The sequence below is a fragment of the Maylandia zebra genome, linkage group LG7, assembly GCF_041146795.1.
Source record: "Maylandia zebra isolate NMK-2024a linkage group LG7, Mzebra_GT3a, whole genome shotgun sequence".
Lineage (NCBI taxonomy): Eukaryota > Metazoa > Chordata > Actinopteri > Cichliformes > Cichlidae > Maylandia > Maylandia zebra.
The window spans coordinates 8,848,062-8,865,076 of NC_135173.1; the positions used below are offsets into that span (position 1 = coordinate 8,848,062).

Genomic DNA, 17,015 nt, shown 5'->3' on the forward strand with positions numbered 1-17,015 from the left:
CACTAAAATCTGCGCCACTGTAATGCCCTCACATGCCTTGTGATCACATTACTCGTTCCTGTAAGTCATGTGACAAGTTCTGGCTGGCGGCATATGGTTGTCTTGTGTAACTGCTGACAAAGAATGAAACAGTCACTTGGCTCTTTAATGAAGTGTCACCTCCTCTGTGCTGGCTGTTCATTAACTCATACCTGCTGATCCCTCTCTGTACTTTCCCTTTTTTTTTTTTAATGTGAGTACATGATAAATCATCTTATTGTCGTAAGTTGGAATCCCCCTTTGTGTCTTCCTGCCTCCCATCCCTCCTCTTCCTTCCCTCCTCAGTATGCTGCCTGCTCTATATGTGGCACTGGAGCCGCGTTAGGATTCCAGTCCAAATGTTTTCCATATTAGTTCAGAGCCTTCTCTGATTCCAAATAGCAGCCATAGCTGTGTTTATGGTGAGAGAGGGCAGGGAGGGGAAGGGAAGGGAGGGAGACCGCAGGCGGGCTCATACACCCCAAAGAGTAAAAGTCGTGTAGAGACACAGGAAAAGAAAGTGAAGGCAGAAAGAGAAATGAGACAGACACAGAAAGATTCCTCAGACAAGAAGGAGGGCAAGAAGAAGAGAGAAGAGAGCCCAACACCAGAAGATGGCCATAAGTGCAGAGTCTGTCGTTTCCCTCTGCTCATCGCTCTGCTCCAGCTGCTGTTGGGGGTGGCTGTCACAGCCGTGGCCTTCCTTATGTTGGCTATCAGTCCCTCACTTTTGGCCAGGGAGACTCCACACTGGGCTGGGATCATTGTAAGCTGCATACTTTACGCTCTATCATCATCCGCTACACTCATTTGTTTGCATGGAACTTCCGGTTTCTGATACTTCTGCATGAGCCTCAGCAACACACCTGTGTTGTACATCTTTAGCACACTGTATGTCAACACCGGCCCCCACCAGGCTGTCTCTGCCAGACAGGCACCGTAGCCATGGGAAATCACTAATATTGTCATGTGGTAACAAATCTCCATCTGTCATATTCACCTGAATGCATACACCTGCATTTCCATTATTTCTCAGTCACATGCATCAGCTTGCACCTTCTGTTGTTCACACTGCATGTCCAAGAAATCTTAAACATCTGGACAGATGAGATGAGTCATCCAATAACAGCATGCCGCATTCCAAACTAACCCACGAACACCCACACAGTGTCAGAAGACCTCATTATTATTTGCAAATATGATGTACATCTTTTTGAGTACCTCTGCATCCTTGCCATCCGGTCTCCCCCACATATACACGCACACATCACATATAGTTTCACACAAAAGTAAACTTTTACGATGCAAACAACAAATGAACGATAAGTTGCGTGTTTCATTTAGGTTAAGACAAGAAGTGGAATTTCAAGAGAAATTAACAAAAAGGTCACGAAAGCACTGAAAGTTTGTTAATGTTGAAGTGTAACTGACTGGGAGCATCAGTTAAACTGTAAAGCTTTGAGGTTTCAGCTCACAAAGGTGAACTTTGTTAAGAGTAACACGTAAAAAGTGGATAAACTGTAAGTTGAAGTGTTACAAATGCACGCACTTTAACTTGTATAACCAATGAGGCACAAAGTGTTCATCTTTCCTTGTGAAATGTGTAATAAAAAAGGGGGGAAGGCAAATTTACTTATTATTATAGTTTGGGCTAAGACTTCAGGTCACCTTTCAGTGATATATGTTTGTGTCTGGGCTCTACCCCAGCCTATCACAGATGCCATCTGCCTTCGAAAACATCCCTGGACATCAACATCCCGAGTTAGATCCTCACGAGATTCAGCCAAGTGAAAAACATTGAGGTCATCAAGAACTTTCCAGAGAATCCTGAGTGCTTAAGAACCTGAGAAAAACATTTAAATAAGATGCCTCACGTTAGTCACAAGACTCCAATTGCACTGAAGACACAGAGATAGAGTGTGAGTGTGTTTGTGTGCAAGAAAGAGAGAGGAGGGGAGTGAAAGGGAAAGACAGAGTAAAGTAGTCAGATGGCAGCTTACTGCTGAATCATGTAATACCAGGAAACACCTCTGAAAACCTGGGGGAAAGTATTTCTTTTTCTTATTCATGGTCTAAACTGTATGTAAATGTATGATTTACAAGTCATTCATATATGCTATATATATGGATGAAATGGATCTTTGTGGCGCTTAAAAATCATGTTGTCACAAATCATGTAGATGTTTTTAATGCCTTGACGACTGAGTCTATCCAAATAATGCTAAACCCTTTTTTTCTGTTATGTTTCAGCTGTGTTTAGTTTCCATCCTGGGCTTTGTCCTGTACTGTATCACCTATGTCCCTGATGAGAGAACATCGAAGCAATTCATTGTCAAGGTGAGCTTAGCGAAAGCCTGGTGACTTAAAACATTTGCTTATTAATGCGAAAACAAGTGTCTGAAATTGTCCCACGATTTGTAGAATCAGTCAAAAGTATGACCAGGCTTAGTGTTCAGACAGAAAACCTCTGCAGAAAACATTATTTTACTCCCTGTTAAAGTACAAAGCTGGTCTCAGGGAACTGCAACTGTCAGAAGCATAGAGAGAAAAGCATTTAACAGCATTCCTGTTTAAAAGTGCTCTGCAGGAATCCGTGTGAGCGGAGGAGTGCTTTCATTAATGCGACTTGATTGTACAGCTTAATTAGCCACACAATGTATGCAGCTGGAATTTCAAAGCAATTAAAATCAGCCGATCATTGTTTCCTGGGAAGGGGCATCCTTTTTTTATGTCTGGGTCTTCTGTGCATACCAGGTTCAAATATGTAAATGATGTAAAGACAGCATACTTCAGCAGTATTTTGTATTAGAAAATGCTGCTAATTTGCAGAAAGGCTTGTTAAAAAAACAAAACAATGCTAGCATGTCTATTTTGTGTAGCTTTAAATGTCATCGATGTACCTCAGTCACCAGAAAGACACAGATTCTGATCATTTGCATTTTTAAGTTCACAAACTAGTGATATTAGCCGATCCCTAAATGAGACAGTATTGAACTTGTTGAAATTTGACTGCATTGTTCATTTATCCATTTGTCTTGCATAGCAGCAAAGTATAGTGCTGTGAAAAAGTGTTTGGCCTCTTGATACAATGAGTCTTTCACATCGCTGTGGAGGAATTTTGGTCCACTCTTCTTTGTAGAATTGTTTTAATTCAGCCACCTTGAAAGGTTTTCATTCATGAATAGTCTCAATTGGATTTGAGTCCAGACTTTGACTAGGACACTTCAAAACCTTCCTTTTTTCTTTTGAGACATTCAGAGGTGGACTTGCTGTTGTGTTTTGGGTCATCGTCCTGCTGCCCAACTCAAGCGTTCTCGAGCTTCAGAGCACAAATTGATGAACATTTAAAAATTTCTGCTGAAGAGAATTTTTTTTGATTCCATCAATTACAGCAAGTTACTCAGTTCATAAAGCAGCAAATAGCCCCAGACCATTAACCCACCATTGGTCATGATGTTCTTTTTCTGAATTGCTGTGCTAGTTTTATGCCTGATGTATCGTGACATAAACCTTCCAGAAAGTTCAACTTTTGTCTCGCCAGTCCACAGAATATTTTCCCAAAGGTCTTGGGGATCATTAACATGTTTTTTGGCAAATGTGAGACGAGTCCTTGTGTTCTTTTTGGTCAGCTTGAACTCTCCCATGGATGCCATTTTTGCCCAGTCTCTTTCTTAGTGTTGAATCATGAACACTGACTTTAACTGAGACACGTGAGGCCTGCAGGTCTTGGGTTCTTTTTTTGGCCTTCTGGAAAAGTTGTGTTGGTCTCGGATGATAATGGCTCTCATTGTGGTTCACTGGACTCCCAAAGCCTGGGAAATGGTTTTGTAACCCTTTCCAGAGTGATAGATGTCAATGACTTTGTTTCTCAGCTGTTTCTTTTGATCATGTGTTTTTTGATATCTTTTAGCTTACTAAACTTTGTCAGTCAGGTTCTGTTTGTGCTTCTTAATTGATTCAAAGGTCTGTTGTAATCAGGCCTGGGTGGGGCTGGTGAACATAATTCATTAATCATAGTTAATTCAAGATTTTACAATGGGGGCAATTACTTTTTCAAACAGCATCAGGTAGGTTTGGATAGCTTTTTTTCCTTTAATAAGATAAGCAATCATTTAAAATCTTTGTTTTTGTTTACTCGGGTTATCTTTGTCTGATATTAAAATCTGCTTGATTATCTGAAACATGTAAGTGTGACAGTTACATAAAAAAAGAGATCAGGAAATGGGCAAATATTTTTTCACAGCACAGTATGTCCTTATGTCAGGTGTCATTTCTTGTAGTTTTTTTTAGCCAAAAGTTCTATGTAGAAGAAAAAACCTCCTTGTCTGGCCTTCAAACAGCCCTCAAACCAAAACAAATGTGTTTTAATTTGTTAATTTACTTTGTCAGTGAATACGCGACTACACTGTCTCTCTTTCTGAAGAATCTGTGGCCTTGCAGTGAGCTTGTTTATTAATTCCAGTTGCCCTTGGTTCAAAGAGAGAGCAAAGGGAGAGGGAGCCGTTCTCACATTAAGTGTTAACTGTGTTGTTAGATAGGGACTCATATGACCACTTTATTTCTCATTAACTGTGTAAAAACACTCGTGACTATGAGTTTTGAAGTGCTCTGTAAAAGTGGACAGCACATAGACTCTTAACAACGACGACGACAACAGCATCCTTACTTTCAACTTTGGGCTTTCCGATCACCTGTTTAGTGAAGCCCACACTGTTCAGCAGAGTGCTTGTTGATGCACTTGCTTTACATGCATCTCCCCTGTAATCATCCATACTCTCCATCTCACAGCTGTTCCAAAATTAACATAAATGCAGTTTCAAATCAAGCACCACTCATCACTTGCATAACTCTATAAGCAGCATGTAACTGAAAGCAAAATACACCAGCGAATGAGGGCTCCTTTTATATAAGCGGTGGATTAAGATGAAGGTTTAGTGTTATTGCAATCGTGCAGTTGCATAAACAGCACAAAGCCTCTGTCACATTTTGAAACTGTATTTTTAGATGCTCTCTGCAAGTATTCTCACACAGGACATCCACTAAAGGTTGGAGGTGGCTGTAGCTTCAGGTCACTGGAATATATGTGATATCTCCCCTTCGTGCTAAGAGCTGGACCAGTACTCTTAGGGTCAGAGTATTCTGGGTAATCTCTTTGAACTTAATTTGCCATAGGCACTGAGCCAGCACGTCTGTTTCTAAGCTACAGTTTTGGCACTGTGGGGTAATCATGAGACAACAGGCTAAAGTGGGAGCCGGATTAGAATATAAAAACATATTGAATAAAAGATAGAAAATGTTTTCTGATGAAAGCTTTCATAGTGTCTGGTCTCACGCTAGCTTTCTGCCCCTACAGCTCCTGTATTTTGTCCTGTGCATGATTGGCCTGGTCATCTCTGTGCTGGTCATGGCGTTTGCTGCCCACCATTACGAGCAAACCAGCAGCTTCATCTGTGAGCAAGATGTAGAAGCCTGCGTCTGCATACTCGATGAAGAAGATCTACTAGCTCGCACCTTCACTTACGAGGGAGTCAGTGACTGCGAGGTGATCACCGGTACACTCACACTTTACTTCCTGATCCAGATCTTCCTCAATCTGGCCCAAGCGCTCATCTGTGCCGTTGGTGCCTTCATCATGTGGAAGCACCGCTATCAGGTCTTCTTTGCTGGTCTTCAGATTGGCTCTCCCTCAACCCAGCAGTGGCAGAAAGTTTAATTGAAGATGGCAAAGCTCACGAGGTGCCTCTGGTCAGTCAGCTCAAGAGGGAGGTTGACTTAACTCTGGCGGACTGGAATATTTGTCTTTTTGTGTGCCTTGGCTTGTTCTCTGTCAGCCAATCACGTGGCAGCAGCTCAATGTATTTATGCTGGAAGTTGTATCAGCTTTGTAACAGCTTTTTGTATTTTATATAAGTAAAGTTCTACTTCCAGTTTCCAATTTTTAGTCCTTGAAAAGAAGTTGTAAAGTCAAAAGCAGCTTATTGTGTTTCATATTTTTGTTAGTTATGTTTTCATCTCATTCACAGAAATTTCATAACCACGACACCTAAAACACATCGAGTTCTTGTGCGATGATTCTCAATTACAGAATGAAACTGCCTCAAAAATTAAAAAAGGATTGTTCACACATTAGCAAATATTAGTAAGATGAATCTTAAACCTTAAAATGAATGCTTTATTTATTGTTACTTTTACTGCATAAAATCCCCTTTTATTAAAGCCTTGTTTTATATTATGTGCATTTTGAGGTTCGTTTTCAGGGTTTTTTTGATGAAAATCATTTAGTTTATTAATTTTGCCACTAAACATATGCAGCTCGCTAAATACAGACTTCACTCCCCTGACAAAAAAAACGTTATCAAAGTCCTTTTCAGCTGGTACAAGTAAACGCCACACAGTTCTGAGTGCAGTAGCATAACCTGAGCAGGCTACACTTCATAAGACTGGTTTCAGAATGAACTGGGCTGTGGTGGAAGGTGGCCAGCAGCCAGCATGAGTCAAACAGCCTGTAGGAGTGGAACTGCTGCAGCCACAAAGAGAGGAGGGGTGAGACGGGGTGAGGAAAGGGGGGACTCAGACTGGCAGCTGGACTGAAGTGACCTATGGTGAATCATTTCACAGTGTTTGAGCTGTGTTAGGAAGTGGGGAAAAAAATAAATGGTGGTTTTTATTTTTAAATGAAATACGTTTCTGTGTTATTTATTACTACTCTAGCAATATTTACCTGCAATCTCAACATGCTAAGCAGGAAACGTAAGCATGAGTCAGTTTCCATATGAATGAAATGTATGCCCAGAGGAAGAGTGTAACTAGTGCTGAATCAAATACACCCTACATTGTTTTGTCAGTGATAAAAGGTTAATTAACTGAAATCTTAAATTTTATGAATTAATTTCATGTGGATAAAAAAATGCCAGTAGTTACTCTTTCAAGACTGTCTTAACATATTTGGGCACAAATAGAAACCTTTTATTTATTTATTTATTATTTATTAACCTTTATTTAACCAGGAAAAGTCCCATTGAGATTAAAAACCTCTTTTGCAAGGGAGTCCTGGCCAAGAGGCGACAACACGTTGAAATTACAAAGTTACATACATATTATAAATAACAATTACATTTTAAAAACATTTTTCTCTGGCTCTCTCAATCTGGACTTAAAAGCATTTAATGAAATAAGATCTGCTATCTTCCAGTCTTTTTGCATCATGTTCCATGTGAAAGGGGCAGCATAAGTAAAAGCCCTCTTTCCCAGTTCAGTTCTGGCAAATGGAACATTGAGCAATAAAAGATCGCTTGAACGCAGGCTGTAAGAAACAGTACTTCTCCGTGTGAGCAGATCGCAAATGTAGGTGGGCATTTGTCCAAGCAGGGCCTTATAAATAAAGATGCACCAGTGAGCAAACCTCCTGGAGGACAATGAAGGCCATCCCACTCGAGCGTACAGATCACAACAATGGGTCAAGGCCCTACAGTTTGTAATAAACCGTAAGGAGGCATGATAAACTGAGTCAATCTTATGAAGACACTGGGCGGAAGCATTCATGTACAGCAGATCACCATAATCTAAAACAGATAAAAATGTAGCATTTACAAGACGCTTTTTTGTCTCAAAAGAAAAGCAAAATTTGTTTCGAAAGAAGAATCCCAATTTTAGTTTGAGTTTTTTCACAAGATTGTCTATGTGAGGTTTAAAGGTCAGAGAATCATCAATTAAAAAGCCAAGATATTTATACGTATGCACCACTTCTATGAGGTTTCCCTCAAGAGTGGACACCAAGGGGACAGTTTGAGGAAATCTCTTCATGTTTGAGAACAACATTAGCTTTGTCTTTTCAGCATTGAGAACCAATTTCAGCTCCAGAAGTGTGTGCTGAACCACGTCAAAAGCTTTCTGCAACCTTTTTGTCAGCTGTATGCAGTTGCAGTTTCCCTTTTTTTGTAATTACATACACAGGTACCAGGCACTTTAGGTAAAGTGTTGAGCTGCCTATTAACACAAAGGTTTAATCAGCCAATCACATGGCAGCAGTTCCACAGGTGTTGGTGTAATGGTGTGGGGGACATTTTTTGGCACACTTTGATTCGCTTAGTACCAGCTGAGCATCATTAAAATGCTGCAGCTTTCCTGAGTATTGTTGCTGCCTATGTCCATCCCATTATGACCACAGTGTACCCATCTGTTAATGGCTGCTTCTAGCAAGATAATGCACCATGTCACCATATTGTCATCTCAAACTGGTTTCTTGAACATGACAATGAATTCACTGTACTCAAATGGCTTCCACAGTCACTAGATCTTAATCCAATAGAGCACCTTTGGGATGTACAGTTGACAAATCTGCAGCTGTGTAACGCTATCATGTCAATATGGACCAATAACTCTGAGTCATGTTCCTAGCACTTTGTTGAAGCTATGCCATGAATATTTAAGGTAATTCTCAAGGCAAAAGGGGTCTAATCTAGTACTTGCACACTGAGCCCAATAGTGTCTAATGAGTGTATATAGATATCAAATGAAGACTGAACATTGCATTCAGAATAATTACTTGGTCTTTACATTAAAACATGTATTATTATTGCTGAAAACAGAGTAGAGTAAGCTTTACCTATGCTACCTGCAAGTTACGCCAATCTATACATCCATTCACAAGCCACAGCATATCCAGGCAGAAGGGCAGCCTATCATGATAATGTAAAACGTAAAAGCAGGCACTGAAACTTGTTGTTCGTTAACAAAATATGTAGTGATCATAATTTACATGTGACTGCTCACATGTGGCTTTCCTCAAAGACTATGGCACAACTTAAAAAATATTAACTCAGTGTGTCATTTATTGTAGGAATGATTTATTCATTCTGTTTAATGATTTATTCACACATATTGCACGATACACAACTGTGTGTGTGTGTGTGTGTGTGTGTGTGTGTGTGTGTGTGTGTGTGTGTGACGGCAAACAATATTCTCCATGTGCTTGTTTTCTGTGATATGATGTCAATGCATCATGTGACCAGAAACAACTCAACTTCACTGCCATACAAAGGAAGTCACATGCCAGTCGTCATGAGGCCATGGTTATTTATAAAAATGAGTGTGATGAGGGACCTTCCACCCACCTCTTTGGAAGGTAACAGCTTTCTGTGTGGTCAGTTTGTCTTTCCAGGCAAAACAACAACAAAAAAGCATCGTCTGATATCTGACTCTGGTGGCCACTGATGCTGCTGAGAGTCTTTAGAGAAAACTGCAGAAGACAGAAGATCAATATGTGTATTGACAAGAAGGAAAACGATGCACTCTGCATCTCTAAAATAGACTGAACAACATCAAGTGTTTTTGATCATTTTACATGCAGATGCTCTTTATATCCAGCTAAATATGGCTTGATTAATTCTGTGCATTGGTGTCAAAATGCCTTCCAGGCACAGAGGTGTCTCAGATGTTGCCTTATATTTACTGATCTGGGTGTTTTCCTACTTGCTCTAGTGAATACACAAAAGCTAAGCATGTGACTTGAAGATGATCCAAATGTGTCTGAGGTTGTGTTCATAAAGTAAACAAAACACTTCTCATGTGCATTAAAAGGGCTTTGGTAATCACCAAGGATGAAGTTAAGCAGACTGTAGAGTCTAGGCTATTAGCCATTAATAGTAAATGGACATCAAAGTTAAATGGTTTCTCTCCAGGGTCACAGCATAAATATTAGCTGATCAAATTTAGGAAGTGATGCAAGGTGAAGCGGTGGTGTTACAATATAGCATCAAGAGTTTTGCCAGACAGCAGTGATGGTCCTGATATTAGCCTCTCCCTCCTTTCCATTTCTGAGTGCAACACATTCCAGTGAAGCTGCACTTAACCCTTCTTGTCTGCGCAGTGACAGCTGCTCGCCATTATGGCACTGCGTGAACTAATTTTAATGGCTGTCACAGGCAGCAGGAGCAAATGCAGGCCTGCCAGCGTAAACACTGAACTGAAGCCAAGAAGGATGGGCTTCTCTGCAGAGGGTAAATGGCAAGACAGGATAAGAGACCAGTTTACTTTCTGAGACTTGTTAATCATTTCAAATTTCATACAGACGCACAGACAGACGCAGAGACGGGTTTGAGTTCACCACCTCCTCAAGTGATGACTGTGGAATTACCAGTGGGGATTTCCATGTGTGGAAACAAAGCTCAATGTAGCTAATGCTTCAGTTCATTAATGCCGTTAATATTTTTCTTCTTAAAACCATCACCGTTTAGCTTTTGGCGGGGTTAGTTTTTACACCAACATTTTCCAAATTACTTTTAACTATTTTTACATATCCAAGCTGAGGTGTTACAGCTTAATTTGTTAAAATAGGTGCAATTAATGAATAATTGCACCTATTTTGCTTTCCCACCACACGTTCACTGATAGTTAATTACTGCTCTAGAAATCCTGTACAATCTTTTATTTTTGTAGTTTAAAAACTATTTTTTAAGTACTGAATTAAACTTAAATAAATCTAATTAGATGGATGTGATTATTTGAAACTATTCATTAACCGATATGACGGATTGAAATGACAAGGCTATCTAATTAAACATTTGGTATCTCTGATTGCTAGACAGCTAAGCGTACAGATTCAACACCGCCCACCCATTTAATTCAGCTATTGCACATTTTGAAACTATAGACACTTAAATCCACTATTCAGGGAAATGGTTGCAAACTTTACAAGGTCAGGCAGCCATTCATCTCACACATGAAGAGCTGCAGACTTAATAAACTACTTGATAAAAATCTGATGATGATTCTGTATTGAATGAAAGGAGGCCTTATGCTTTTTTTTTTTTTTTTTTTTTGCCATTCTCCATCATATTTATTCATGGATACTTATATTATACATAGTCAAAGTCTCATTTAATGTAGACAACATCTTTACCAGGCGCAGACAGTCAGTGGAAAGTTAACTTAAAGGCAAAGCAAGTAAAACAGCTTGTTACAGACAGACGATGAACCACGAGGCCGCACTATACTTAGATATAAGCAAAATTAATAAAGATTATTTTGTAATTTGAATCACGCATAGCTACTCAAGTACAGCACAAGAATAAAAATACTGGGCTTGAAATGTACATAATTAGTCCCCTTTAAATACAAGGGGTGTATCAAAGCTGGAAGAAGTAAATTTGTCATAACAGTCATGAAACTGAGCCGAAATATTAGCTCATCTAAAAGAAGACGTGACATCTTGCATCCCCCTCATGGACGAGCACAAGTAAGTTAAGACTGGTGTACAGGGGCTCACAGTGAGTACTCATCCATTTCCAACAAGAAGATTTGAACTGAACTTTACTAGAGAGTTGAAACATTTTTCTACACACTGCCTTTCAGCTAACAGTGTCTCAGGACATTGAGTGATGGAGTACGCCACAGTCTGGTGTTCATCTGTGCAACTTTAAAATAACTGCAGACTTCTCAACTGCACTTCACGAGGGACTAGTGAAAATTATTTACACTAAAAGACACTTTATAAAACAGTAGGAGATGGATGTTAGAGCAGATACAGTAAATTACAGTATTAGCTTACATCTCTATAAACACAAGGATGTTCATAACGTAACAAAAAACTGTGAGCTTACCATCTTCAGTCAAGATGTATCAATATATGATTTAAGACCATCAAGAAAGTTTTGCACAGGAAATAAGTTTATTCACATTTATATATATATGACATAGAAATCTGTAAAAGGCAACTGAAGTGGTGCGGTGAATGCGTATTTAAACAGAACAAAGCATTCAAATAATAATAATAATAATAATAATAATACCTCAAACCAACCTGTTACTGTTTGCAGTTAAAGGTTTTTACCCTTTTTTTTATTTTAAAAAGTGCACTTTCAGCAATCGCAATGTTCCATTTATAAAAGTTAACGAGTAAGGCAGCATGAGTCTTTTTTTTTCCCAAAATGCAAAAATACTCGTCCAGTTATGAACCAACAATTTTCTCATAAATACCAACAAAAATCTAAAACGGTAAAATTCTTGATCTTAGTGTGCACACTCTTCCTCTGGAAGCCTGCGAGCCAATCATTGACCTCTGTGGGGCTGGCTGATCAGCACTATGACAGTGGTGGAGCAGAGGCCAAGACAGCTGTCCACAGGCCTGACAGCACTTAACCATTAACCTACCTTAACATTTCCCTCAGCTTCTGTCTGGCACGCTATCACTACATTGGAAGGTGTGTGCTGTGCCTGGTCAATCATTGACAGACCAGTTTTTCTGTACACAAGGGCCCTTATGGCTGAGTGGGCACAAAAGGCACACTGTCTCCAAATAAGGCCGTGTTTGTGTCACTTTGTGTCACAGAAAAGGCACTATGTCTAAAATTAAGCATCAACACTTGCTGGTCCCTTGCAAATTTTGACATCAGTAATTGTAGGTGTACATTTGAGTACAAGTGTTGTTCTCAAGGCTGCAGTTCATGTGTCTGCGTTTCTCTCTGGCTTTATAGTGAGCCAATAGCAGCGCTCAGTGAGTTGGAATGTGATGATTGGGCTGAGGAGGACCCAGGAATCCGAGCCTCTGTTTGTTCTTCCTCTGTTCTGTCATCTGTTGAGGAGAAGGGGAGGAAAACAAAAGCTGTAAGGTTTGTATATTCTGTATGTAGCACACACAGAAACTTGGTTTCTTGCCATTAATGTAGTAGTACAGTTATATATATATATATATATATATATATATATATATATATATATATATATATATATATATATATATATATATATATATGAATAAACTTGCAGTACATGTAGATTTCTCCTCCAAGAGTGAACAAACTGTTTTAGTTTAGACAAAAATCATTGAATTTGTCATTTCAGAAGTTGCACAGTTATTCTACAACATTCTTCTATCAATTTTAAATCGCCTGAGATGTAATCTTCTGCACGGCTGCATGAAAATAACCTTGTTCAACACTGCCGTTATGACTGGAAACTAAAATGTCCCTTGGAAACTTCATTAGAGGACACAGTCATGTGTGGGAGTGTGCAGAACTGTGACCTGCACAGTGGATGTATAAGAGTAAGTGCGTGTGTGTAAATGAATCAGAAATGCTGGTTCACATTTACAGTGGTTTCCAGTGTTGACGTCACAAATGGGGTCCATGGGTTCTGTGAGCCGTAAACTGTATATGCAAAATAAAGGGGGCGAAAAAAAAGCAGGCTGTGCAGAAAGCCACACTGCTAAGTAGCGACACACATAAACCTACACAGAGTCTCAGCTGTGATAGTGTGCAGAGGTCAGCAAAAGGTTGTAATGAAGGAGGAGCTGCAGGAGAACTTTCCTCCCAGTGAGAAACAGTCTTGAGTTCATATCTGGTGTGAGACCTGCAGACCTCCCTTGTGACTGCAGAGCTGTGGTTGGGCCTCACCTAACCCTCCATAAACACACTCACCTCCTGTGGCGTAAACTACACTTTCTGTTTACCATATAGGTGGAGTAGTATTCATGCTAACCCTATGATTCCTTATTAGTCAGAATAGAACCGGCAAACTTAGATTAGAATAGGTCCGCCTGCAGCTGATGCAAAACAGATTCAAAGATAATGCCTTGCCATCTTTGTTCAACCGTGCTGTAATAAAAGACATATTGAGCTGTTACTGGGGGTTACATGAGAGATCCCAGCACACAGCGAGATGTTACCAACTTTACTGCTTGCAGAGGTCGACAGTAGCTGTTCTCTTTTTTTGTTGTTTTTGTTTTTTTTAGTGAAGTGTTATTCTGCCCCATAAGGAGCTGTTTTCACACATTAGGCAGAAGAGGAACAAGGACAGGCCTGTGACTGGAATCACATGCAGAGGAGGCAGGTGATGAGAGTGATCAGTCACACTGCAGCAGCGGTGCTAGTCATCCAAACAGCCAGAGGCTCACTGGCGTCTCTCAGTCGTGTCGACTGCTGACGTGATAGTCACCTGTCGTGCTGCGTTCAGTAGCAGAATCCATCTGCATGAATAAACTGAGAGGATAGGGACTCTGCTAAAGCTATGTCTTTTATGTGACCTCCTCCCCTGTTGGTGTTACGAGGAGTCATGTGATGTGGACTTCACAGCACATGCGTGGCAGTCAGCTACCGAACAAGACGCAGTTTTACTTTGTGCTATTAAGCAGTTACAAAGAGCACAATGCTCAGAAGAGACCTTTTCCACAAGAGCATGAAAAATGCCTGAAGTAGCATTCTACCTGTTCTTTGAGCTCAGCCAGCTGGCCTGAGAGCTGAGCCACCAGATTGGCAGTGTTCTCCAGTTTCTCCTGCAGAGACCGCATCTCATTTTGCTCGTTGTCTCCCTCGCTGCTCACCAGAGACATGGCTCTCATACGAGGGAACCAGTCCAAGTTCTTCTCCTGGAGGAAAGGGGGAGAGAGATGGTATGTATGAGAAACTGAGAGAAAGGTGAAAAGAATAAACGCCTGAAATAAAGCTGACTCAATAGGTCAGAAAGATGGAAGCAACAGTATGTTGGCACACATGCAAGATTTGCATAGACACGTCAGGAGCATTACAGTGCTGAAGCCAGACTGCAGGAGGAGAGTAAACACAGAGGTAGTGGTAAGTGAAGACAGGCATGGAGGTTTAATATTAATCATTTCATCAGAATGGAAGCTGCTCTCCGTTTTGCACCTGACAGTGTAAATTTTTTTAAGCACCATTGCTGTCTCTTGGATACAGCAGATAGCAATAATACACTAAATGAACAGTAACTGGCATTTCAATTCTCACCCACTCCATAAGCACACTGTTGATGCACACAGGAGATGAGTCACTGTCGTCTATCAAGAACACAACTGGGAGTATAGTGTTACTTATGCGCTCGCGCGCGCGTGTGTGTGGTCACATGCAAAACGTGGATGTTTATTTTCTGTTTTTCTAACAGCGCAGCAGCAGCAGAGCAAACACTCTGCAGCAACGGTATAAGAAAACAAGGCGCATGCAAACCTATAGAATTATGTAAAGCGTGACTGTGTTTGTCTCTGTGTGGGTGTGTGTGCTGTTCATTTGCTACTGCATGGATATGTACACAGAAAGGTGTGAGCGAGCGTGTGTGTTTTACAACACGCGTGGCTCTTGTGCAACGCTGAAAGTGAGATAGGTTTCACAGCGACAGACTGCCATCGGCTTATCTTATGTAATATTCTTTAGCCAGTTCTTCTGATAAAAATTACTTAAAAGGTGCTGAGAGTGGGATTTGACTGGCACCACGTTAAGTCTGGTAGGAGGAGTGAGGTATTCTCCCACCTTCTCTTATATAAGAATAAACCGCAGGGATAGAAAGACCGATCAGAGTGCGAGACGCTGAGGACAAAGAAGAGGGCATGCCGTCTGAGGGTGGACAGGGATGTGGAGCGTGTCGGTTATTTGTTTGCATTTCCTCATGTGATCGGTTTAACCACTCTGCTAGGTGAAACATTCGTATCGTGAGTTTACTGCTTTGTCCATTCCTCATCAACAATACAAATGGAAACTCTCAGAAACTGTTCATATCAGTTTTATATATGCTCGCAGTGTCAGATTTTTAACATTCAAACACTGAAAAACTGTTGTGAATTTGACAGTTGTATACAAAATACAAATTTCTACTATATAGACTGAAATCATAATAATAGCACTGGGAATACATGAGAAACTCTTAGTTACTTCGTTACCCAAATCATAAGTGAACCTTCAAAGTAATTTCAGTTTAGCATGCACATGCACTCACCAGAGACTATTAGTTTTACCTTGCTAGCATATTGGTATCACAGCATCACACAGTTGGTGCAGATTTGTTGGCCACTCATCCACGATGAGAATTTTACCACATCCCAAAAGGTGTTCTATTGGATTCAGATCTGGCAACTGTGAAAGCCATCCAGGTGCAGCAGACTAATTTTCATGATGAAGAAACCAAAGCTTTTGTGAACTTTGGCCCCAATTTTCTTTTCCAATTCTGACAGGCGTGGCACCCGGTGTGGTCTTCAGCTGTCGTAGCCTTTCTGCTTCAAGGTTCAGGCTCAGAGATGCTCTTCTGCATACCTTGGTTTGTTGATGGGTTATTTGAGTTACTGCTACCTTCATATCAGCTCAAAGCAGTCTACCATTCTCCTCTAATCTCTGGCAATAATAAGGCATTTTCAACTAAAGAACAAACAATCTTAGCATATTACTTTACAGATGGTTTGGTGGGAAAATCCCAATAGATGATTATTTTGTGAAATACTCAGACCAGCCTGTTTGGCACCAAAAATAATTCCATGTTCAAAGTCACTAAAATCACCTTTCTTCCTCATTCTGATGCTCAGTTTGAACTTCAGCAGGTTGTCTTGGCCATGTCTGCATGTCTAATTGCTCACTGGATATTTAGCAAGCAGCTGAAAAGGTGTAGCTAACAAAGTGGCCACTGAGTGTGTACACACACACACACACACACACACACACACACACACACACACACACACACAGTAAGTAAAAGCATAATATATCCACTTTAAGAGATGCATCAAACAAGCCGTTTTCTAAAGGAAATAGCTTAACTTACATTATACAGATCAGAACAATTGTACCTAATGAAGTGGCCAGTGATGTTATAAACTTTGCATTTTTAGCATTTTGCTAGGCTTTAGCTGACGCCAACATGAAGTATTAAAATCATCACATTTAACTGGTGTTATTATATAAAATCAAAACGCCTCATCTGAGGGTTAGAAACAGAGAAAAAAGGGGCCTGGTGAAGAATGGAAGTGGAGAAATATGATCAAGTACACATATTACTAAAACTGGGTTTAAAACAAGGTTGAGTCTCTTTCACTGAAGTAGATTTATGATTAGGTGCCATTTAGTTGTGCTATCACATAAGCAGACCCTCTTCGCAGAATGTCAGCTTTTATTTTAAATGAGAGGCAACAGCCACTTTAAGTAACATCACTTATCTGAATCATTGTTAGCAGGTCAGTTTAAGTTGTCAGGTTACAGTTTGCTCCATTGGCCATTTTGCAGATATCT

The 17,015-nt window shown here is 40.2% G+C and overlaps 2 protein-coding genes across 3 annotated transcripts in view; one reads left to right on the plus strand and one right to left on the minus strand.

Moving 5' to 3' along the window:
• The first annotated feature begins 74 nt into the window (after positions 1-74).
• sspn (sarcospan (Kras oncogene-associated gene)) lies at positions 75-6,698 on the plus strand. Its single transcript, XM_004563453.6, has 3 exons — positions 75-784; positions 2,269-2,355; positions 5,372-6,698. The coding sequence occupies exons 1-3, from the start codon at positions 557-559 to the stop codon at positions 5,729-5,731; spliced, it is 675 nt and encodes a 224-aa protein (XP_004563510.1). The 5' UTR covers positions 75-556; the 3' UTR covers positions 5,732-6,698.
• A 4,969-nt stretch (positions 6,699-11,667) lies between these two features.
• itpr2 (inositol 1,4,5-trisphosphate receptor, type 2) overlaps positions 11,668-17,015 on the minus strand; it is a 67,992-nt gene continuing 62,644 nt past the window's right edge. For both annotated transcript variants that reach the window (XM_004563455.4, XM_076885671.1), the window contains 2 exons: positions 14,219-14,380; positions 11,668-12,589 (listed from right to left, as the gene is read on the minus strand). In XM_004563455.4, coding sequence (XP_004563512.2) covers positions 12,509-12,589; positions 14,219-14,380 — 243 coding nt within the window. In that variant the 3' untranslated portion in view covers positions 11,668-12,508. The remainder of the gene's footprint in view (positions 12,590-14,218; positions 14,381-17,015) is intronic.